The 8,821-nt window shown below is 37.5% G+C and overlaps 1 protein-coding gene across 1 annotated transcript in view; it reads right to left on the bottom strand.

Annotated features, from left to right (window-relative positions):
* The window catches only part of LOC106458221 (thyrotropin-releasing hormone receptor-like), a 16,518-nt gene extending 9,796 nt beyond the window's left edge, over positions 1 to 6,722 (bottom strand). Inside the window, exon 1 of the mRNA XM_013917696.2 lies at positions 5,889 to 6,722. Coding sequence (XP_013773150.2) covers positions 5,889 to 6,722 — 834 coding nt within the window. The remainder of the gene's footprint in view (positions 1 to 5,888) is intronic.
* Between the last annotated feature and the right edge of the window lie 2,099 nt (positions 6,723 to 8,821).

Raw genomic sequence — 8,821 nt, 5'->3', positions numbered from 1 at the left:
GTATTTCTCTAGTTGGCAACATACCGTGACTGTCATAAAGACTAATAAAGTATTTGTCTAGTTGGCAGCATACCGTGACTGTCATACAGACTAGTAAAGTATTTGTCTAGTTAGCAGCATACTTTTGATATTCCTATTAATTTTTCATTGTGGATTCGAAATCAGAGGCGTGTAAAAATAGCTTTCAGGTCTATCTTCTGTCTTCCAAAGGTCACTGCCCAAGAGACCTTTTCGTTTATTACCAAAACTCGTCAGTTGGGTTGGAAGGTTATACTCCCCTAATTTTCACTGAATCCGCTATTGACAAATTACGAAGAAAGTGGATAAACAAAACATCTGCAATTAACATGGGTTTTATCACTAATTTTTAGGGCTATTAGATAATAACGCTTCGCCGGCTTTCGTCGTTTAAACCGTAACTTTTAAAGTATTATACTACATGTATAAATAGCGTTCCAAAAAACCTTTTATCCACACCAGACATTGTTCTTCCTTATCCCAATGTTGTACCTCTTCCCTCGACTGACGTTCATCCGGTAGTTCGCAGTAGCCATCTGCCCTATCATCACCAGCTTTCTGCCAGAACCTCCTACACACGAACAAATACCACCTACTCAAACATTCTCGAACTTGAGTAAAACTGATTGGTCTTCTTTTCAAAGACTCATTTGATAGTGGCATTAATTCAAACCACTCCACATGTGATGGCATTGGTCATTTAGCTTCAATATATTGATTCAAGCCATTCCACATTTGATGACATTGGTGATTTAGCTTCAATATAATGATTCAAGCCACTCCACATTTGATGACATTGGTCATTTAGCTTCAATATAATGATTCAAGCCATTACACATTTGATGCCATTGGTCATTTAGCTTCAATATAATGATTCAAGCCACTCCACATTTGATGACATTGGTCATTTAGCTTCAATATATTGATTCAAGCCATTCCACATTTGATGACATTGGTCATTTAGCTTCAATATATTGATTCAAGCCACTCCACATTTGATGAAATTGGTCATTTAGCTTCAATATATTGATTCAAGCCCCTCTACATCTGATGACATTGGTCATTTTGCTCATACTCTTGTATCTTCCATTTCTTCAGCCAGTTCTCAAAACATTCCAAATGTTCGTTATTATTTACACAAACCTCTTTTACCACATAAGGTATTTCACTGATGCACCAATCTCATCAATTTCAACATTCGAGAGAACCGACGGTTCTTAAGCAACATAGGTTCTTCAATGAAATGATCGTAATTTTATTGTTGCAACAAAGAAACTACATAAATGAGAACTCGCACCAAACTATGTGCCCTTTCTTATCCTTCCCGGTATTGGACTCGATTTTAATTACTAACAGGCCAATTACCAATACTCTCCTCGCTATCCAATTCTTTTTCGTAACGTTGTTCCTCCTGCTTCCTTAGAAAAGGCCAATGTCTTTGCTAATTATTTTGAAACAGTTTTTCAACCATCTGTTTGTCAAGCTATTAATAATAATATTGATCAGGATATTTTCCACCTTCTAGGACTCTCTCCTAATTTTTCCCATGATCTGGATGATGATTTTCTAAATGCACCTATCACTGTGTCCGATATTCGTTATGCTTTAGATAACAATAGAAATACAGTATCTGAATTATACAGCATTACATATTCCATCTGCGGAATACTCCTCGCAAATTCTATTTACTACTACCTCCTTCATTTGCCATCATTTAATTTTTTTCGGATTTTACTTTCACTCATGGAAACTTTTTAAAATCCTTTTGTTTCTTAAGCCCGAAACACCTCCTTCACTAGCGCCCTTTTATCGTTCTACTAGATTTAAGTGTGTTTTCATCAGGACATTTTGAGCGTATTCTAGTCTCTCTGTCTATACTGCTTTCTTTCGGAAAACAACCTCATGCCCAAATCTCAACCAGGATTCTGTCATCCACTTTTCATCCTCGGGTTGTCTGATGTTATTATTTTAATACCAATCACCCTTCTTATCTTCTGCTTTTTGACTCTGAGAAAACATATACCACTTGACATTGTGGACTGGTCTATAAACTTCTCTTCATGAAACTACCTATCACTTAACGTTCTACTTACAACTTATTTTCTTCGTGATCATCAGGTTCTCATATCACTGGAGAACACTTTATATCTAGCCTTCCATATCATTGCAGCTGTTCTACAAGGTTATATTTCATCATCTTTACTTCATGTACTCCATGTTGCAGATGTACAAGGAATACCTGCAAACAGAGTACATGAAGTAAAGATGACGAAACATAACCTTGTACAAGGTTATGTTTCGTCATCTTCATTACATGTACTCTATGTTGCAGGTGTTCTACAAGGTTATATTTCATCATCTTTACTTCATGTACTCTATGTTGCAGATGTACAACAAGGTTATGTTTCGTCATCTTTACTTCATGTACTGCATATTGCAGGTGTTCCACAAGGTTATGTTTCGTCATCTTTACTTCATGTACTCTATGTTGCAGTTGTTTCACAAGGTTATGTTTCGTCATCTTTACTTCATGTACTGTATATTGCAGGTGTTCCACGAGGTTATGTTTCGTCATCTTTACTTCATGTACTGTATATTGCAGGTGTTCCACAAGGTTATGTTTCGTCATCTTTACTTCATGTACTGCATATTGCAGGTGTTCCACAAGGTTATGTTTCGTCATCTTTACTTCATGTACTGTATATTGCAGGTGTTCCACAAGGTTATGTTTCGTCATTTTCACTTCATGTACTCTATGTTGCAGGTGTTACACAACCTGGCTGTCCTATCCATCTCATTCAGTATACAGACGACACAGACTTACTTGCAACTTGCTTCACCATGATCAGTCTTAACAGGATTCTTCGACAGGGTATTTATCTTTTTCTCCAATGGTGTAAAATATGACGTCTTACACTCTACAGCTCTAAAATTACAGTTATAATGTTTGGCCTAAGCGTAGAAAATGTATACCTAGTCGTGATCCTTTTGGGTTCTGTCAAATATTTCGACATTACCTTTGATAGGTATCTCACCTGGAAAGATAACCTTAGCGCCACGTGCTCCAAAGTTGTCAAGAAAATCAATCTCATGCTATGCCTCTTTTGGTTAGGTTTCGGTTTGTTATGAATTTCGCGCAAAGCTACACGAGGGCTATCTTCGCTAGCCGTCCCTAGTTTAGCAGTGTAAGACTAGAGGGAAGGCAGCTAGTCATCTCCCCCCACCGCCAACCCAATCTGAGGGTCGCGGGTTCGAATCCCCGTCATACTAAACATGCTCGCCCTTTCAGCCGTGGGGGCGTTATAATGTGACGGGCAATTCCACTATTCGTTGGTAAAAGAGTAACCCAAGAGTTGGCGGTGGGTGGTGATGTCTAGCTGCCTTCCCTCTAGTCTTACACTGTTAAATTAGGGACGGCTAGCGCAGATAGCCCTCGTATAGCTTTGCGCGAAATTCAAAAAACAAACACCTTACTGGGGCTGGAGTGTAAAAAAATAATCCTTTCGTCTCTCATTGTCTAGCCCAACTGACGAATTCTGACACTGAAGAAAAGGCCTCTTCGGCAGTATTTGTTTTGTTTGGTTGTTGTTAACTGCAAAGCTATACAATGAGCTATTTGTGCTGTCCCCAACACGGATATTGAAACCCAGTTTTTAGCATTATAAGTACTTACCACTGAGCCAGTGAAGAGCTCTTAGGCAGTGACTTGTGAGATGCACAAGACAGTCCCCGAAATGATGTTTTTACTGACTCGTCTAGTCTTCAGTTCACAGTAGACGATTTAAGAAAAATGTGGAAGAAAAACACCTGCAGTTAACGTGCTTTTTATCCCAAATTCTTGACTTAATGGTCCATAATGCTTTTCTGGCTTACGGCTTTTAACCTGTAACGTTTAATGTATTACAATGCATCCAGAAACATTCGTTCACTATCAATAATTCGCCAGTTGGACTGTACGATGAGGACGATAAAAGTTTCTAAAACGCTATCTTTACACGCCTATACTCCTTCCCCCCCCCCCCTTTTGTCCATTATGGATTCAAAATCATTGTAAAAAAAAAACAACAGCAAGAAACGTTTGCATTAAACGTGATTTTTTTTATCATCAATTTTAGGCCTATTAGTTTCCAATCATTCTCCGGCTTTCGCCGTTTAAACAGTAACTTTTAAAATACTATTAAAGTTTAAAATAACAATAAAAATGTTTAAAAACTGTGTTTTTAATCCTGAAAGTACTGACGAGAAGACTGCGGATTGGTCCTGTGGAAGAGCTCTAAATTTCAGTTGGAAAGTTGGGTTCCAATCCATAAGATGACACAAAATTCTCTATATTTTAAGCTGTGTGTGTGTTATAAGAGTGACTGTGAATCTCTTAACATGGATGGCCGATAGGTCATAGGATGTTGCTGACGGGTTGTCTTTACTCTGATCAGTAGTTCAAAATAAGGGTTTGTGGAAGATAGCCACAGTAGCTTAGCCATGAATATAAAATACAAAATATTGACTAAAAAATAATTGCCCCCCCCTAGTGGCACAGCGGTATGTCTGCGGACTTACAACGTTAGAATTTGGGTTTCGATACCCGTGGTGGGCAGAGCAAAGATAGCCCATTGTGTAGCTTTGTTCTTAATTACAAACAAACAAGAAAATAATTATAGTTCCAATTTTGAGAAAAACGCGGAGCGCCCTAACCACCTGGCCATGCCGGGCCACGTTCGTTGTTGATCATTTTTTGATATAATTCACCATAGAATTCAGTAGAATTTGTTTGTTTTTAAGCACAACGTTACGCAATGAGCCATCTGTGTTGTGCCCAACGCAAGTATCAAAACCTGATTGTTAGCGTTATAAGCCCTCAGACTTACCGCTGAGTCATCTGGGAACCAGTAGGATCTGATAATCTATACTTTGTGTTAATAAAAGAAATGGTTTCTTGTGTATTTTGCTTTTGTTGTTGTTGTTTGTAATTAAGCACAAAGCTACACAATGGGCTATCTGTTCTCTGCCCACCACGGGTATCGAAACCCGGATTCTAGCGTTGTAAGTCCGCAGACATACCGCTGTGCCACTAGGGGGTTATTTTGCTTTTAACTAGGTTATGTTTTTAAAAAATGGTTTCTTGTTTCTTTTGCTTTTGTTGTTGTTGTTTGTAATTAAGCACAAAGCTACACAATGGACTATCTGTGCTCTGCCCACCACGGGTATCGAAACCCGGATTCTAGCTCTTTTGTTTTTAACTAAGGCGTCTTATTCTAAATTCGAATATCGCTGATAATTGCTTGTTTCTTTTACACGATAAGCTATCTGCCCTCTGTACATCGCTGGAAACCGAACCCCTGATTTTTTGCAATGTAAATTACTCTTCTTTGTTAGAATTTGGCTGTTCTATCTATCTCTCCTTATCTGTCTATCATAATATGTTTCTTAATATCTCGATCATTGTGCACTTTCTTTCTAAGCTATGGTGTTTTTAGTTTTTTGTTGGCTTCTTTCACTCTTAAGCCTCTTGTTCAAAATGATAGACCCCCCAGTAGCACAGCGGTATGTCTGCGGACTTACAACGCTAGAATCCAGGTTTCGATACCCATTGTGTACCTTTGTGCTTAACTTAAAACAAACAAACAAATAAAATGATAGATGTAACGTAAAACATTTATACTTAAATATACATTTCATTTCTGTACTTAAATTATGTAACTTAAAGGGGAGTGAATTTAAATTATTTTTTCTGTTAAGTCGAAAAGAACTTTTTTAGTAAAAAAAAGTTACTTTTTTTTCAGCAATAAATCTTTGTGTCTTGTATTGTATACCAACAAGGGAAATGAAATGTTCAATAACTACAGATATAATTACCAAATTTCATCTTTTACCTGTACTCTAGCACTCGAGTTGGTGCTCTTCACCGAATCACTTGGAGGATTTCCTTCTTTGGCCATTTTTCTAGGAAATTCACTGGTGAAGAGGATTCTTGCTATCAGTCCGTACAGCACGCAGGACAGCAGCAACGGGAAGATGTAGAAGAGAACGAGATCGGCGAAGAAATAACCCAGGTAGTGTTCTCTGGAGAGGGCAAAAGTACACGTTTCCATATTCTCGTGACCCTTGTAGAATATAGGTACAGTCTTGGTGAGGAAAAGCCAGGGGGAGCAGTAGATGCAGGCGACCACCCAAACTCCGATGATAATCTTTTTGGCCCTGTTAACGGTACAGACCATCTGGGCCTTCATGGGATGGCAGATGGCAATGTAGCGTTCTACTGTGAAAGCTGTGATGGATAGAGACGAGGCATTGATGCCTAGATACTGGAGAAAGATGAAGATAACACAGCCAGCTCTGCCCCAGATCCATTCGTCTCCCAGCAAGTAATAGGATAGAACCTCGTTGGGTACGGAAGCTACCAGAACCATGAGATCAGCCAAGGATAAGTTAACCAGATAGCAGTTGGTAGTTGTCAGCATGCTACGGGTCTTGGTTACCACTATGACAACCATAATGTTACCAAGAACTCCAGTAAGAAAGATTAAGCCTTGAAATGTAGTTCCTATTATTCGATAGTGCATTGGGTAAAAAGATGGTTCTGGTAATGTGGTACTGGTGCTTATGATATCCATTGTTATATTACATGCAGAAGTATTGCTGTCAGTGACAGTGGTATTGTTAATTGGCTCACAAGCAGGATTTTCAAGAACTATTGTGGATGCCATCATGAAGTGTTAATATTAAATCTCCTACCACTCGCCAAGCTAACGCTAGAGTTTTTGGACTCAAAATATGACGAAGAACCTAGTTTAAACAAATGTAGGCGTGTCCATTAATTAAAACTTTTGGAAATGCTAAATCTCTTACGTTCAAGACAATTAGCCTTATAGATGTTCACGGTGTTAACAAATATTAAGCAAAGTACCTTTAAGTAATAGCTGACAGAGTTCAAACTGCGAACAATCTCATAGCGCTAGAGCGAGAGGTGAAATCTGTCTTATAGAGGTGCAAGTTTCAGGGGAAACCCTTCGATCCCCCGTGCTCTCTCCTCCTGACTAAACACTGAAATGAAGCTTGAGCAGACTCCTTTCTTTTCCTCTACCGTTTGCGAAAACGCAATCGATACCATGGCAACTTGCGGAAACACAGCACTGTGATTGGATAAAAGCTTGCTGACGTAAAGCTTTCAAGTCGGAAGTTAGCTCAGGTGAGCAGTTCGGGTCTGGCACTTCTGTTCTTCTTTATACAGTTTTTAAAAACACACCATCTTACCGTTTTCCACGAACCTATTGAGAAAATAAAGACAATGCATGAAATTCGGGAGTAAATTTTGTCAAAATTTCCACGTTTGTAATAATAAGTACAGAATGAACAAATTACTCTTTCACGAAACTGATTGTTAGCATGTTAATAACGTCTTTGTATATAAACTTAATATTATCTCCTCCTTATCTTCGACCATAAACAATATTTCATATAATTAATTAATGACATGTGAAAGCAAGTAGTAATCAAACAGATCTACCTTGGTTGAAACAAAAGAAAATGTATTAAGTTTTGATACACGCCTTTTTCTTTTTTTTACGTCATCTTTCATGAATTTTCAACAGGTTTTTGCATATGAAAAAGTTTTGCTATTTTTCACAACTCTGGTTACAAAAGCGGGTTACATATTTCAATTTTTACAAGCCCATTATTGTCTTAAATTAATTCGTGAGTTTAGCAAATGGAGTCGAGAATACAGGACAGTGGGCTATCTGTGCTGTGCCCACCACGGGTGTCGAAACCAGATTTTTAGAGTTATAAACCTTCAGAATTACCACTGAACCACTGGGGGAGGGGGCAAAGGTTAACGAGTCAAAGATTTTAGACGGTATCAAATGAGCATTGCTAGCTTACCGCTTACACACATACACACACACACAGTGTACGTCCTGCCACTTTTATCATGTTATAATAATAAAAAATCTCATTGAATGGATAAAAATATTTTAACAAAGATTTGGTGGCTAAATGATTATGGACAAATTTAGTGAGTACGAAGAATTCACATTAAGGAAATTTTAATGGGAATTTTATGTCAAGGATGACACATGGAATATCCAGTTTTGTAAGAAAAGGATGCGTACAATATCACAAATACATCATGTTATCATAAGATAAGCAAAGTCCCAAATATTACATCATGTTATCACAAGATAAGCAAAGTCACAAATATTACCTCATGTTATCACAAGATAAGCAAAGTCACAAATATTACATCATGTTATCACAAGATAAGCAAAGTCACAAATATTACCTCATATTATCACAAGATAAGCAAAGTCACAAATATTACATCATGTTATCACAAGATAAGCAAAGTCACACATATTACATCATGTTATCATAAGATAAGCAAAGTCACAAATATTACATCATGTTATCACAAGATAAGCAAAGTCACAAATATTACATCATGTTATCATAAGATAAGCATAAAGTTTAAAAAAGGAGAGAGAGAAAACATTTTAAATAAATATTCTTTTTTAATGAACTCCTTTGTGTGTACGAGTCGTAAGTGTAGGCTTACTTCGAAAGACTGTTAATTGCACTTGGATTGCGATTATTTGCTTCGTTATTACCATTCTAAAGTGACGAACCTGTCATTACATTCAAATATGGTGTAACATATATGTATTTATGCAAATAATGGGATGTTTTTAAGAACAGTTTACGAAGCTCTCATATCTATAGAACAGTCAGAATTGGAACATGTAAATGTTCAGTATTATCAAATATCCTCCCACCACTGTTACTCTGAGTATACAATCATGGTTAGTCA

This window comes from Limulus polyphemus, unplaced genomic scaffold (genome assembly GCF_000517525.1).
Source record: "Limulus polyphemus unplaced genomic scaffold, Limulus_polyphemus-2.1.2 Scaffold430, whole genome shotgun sequence".
NCBI classification, from domain to species: domain Eukaryota; kingdom Metazoa; phylum Arthropoda; class Merostomata; order Xiphosura; family Limulidae; genus Limulus; species Limulus polyphemus.
This window is presented reverse-complemented; position numbering and strand designations above follow the sequence as displayed.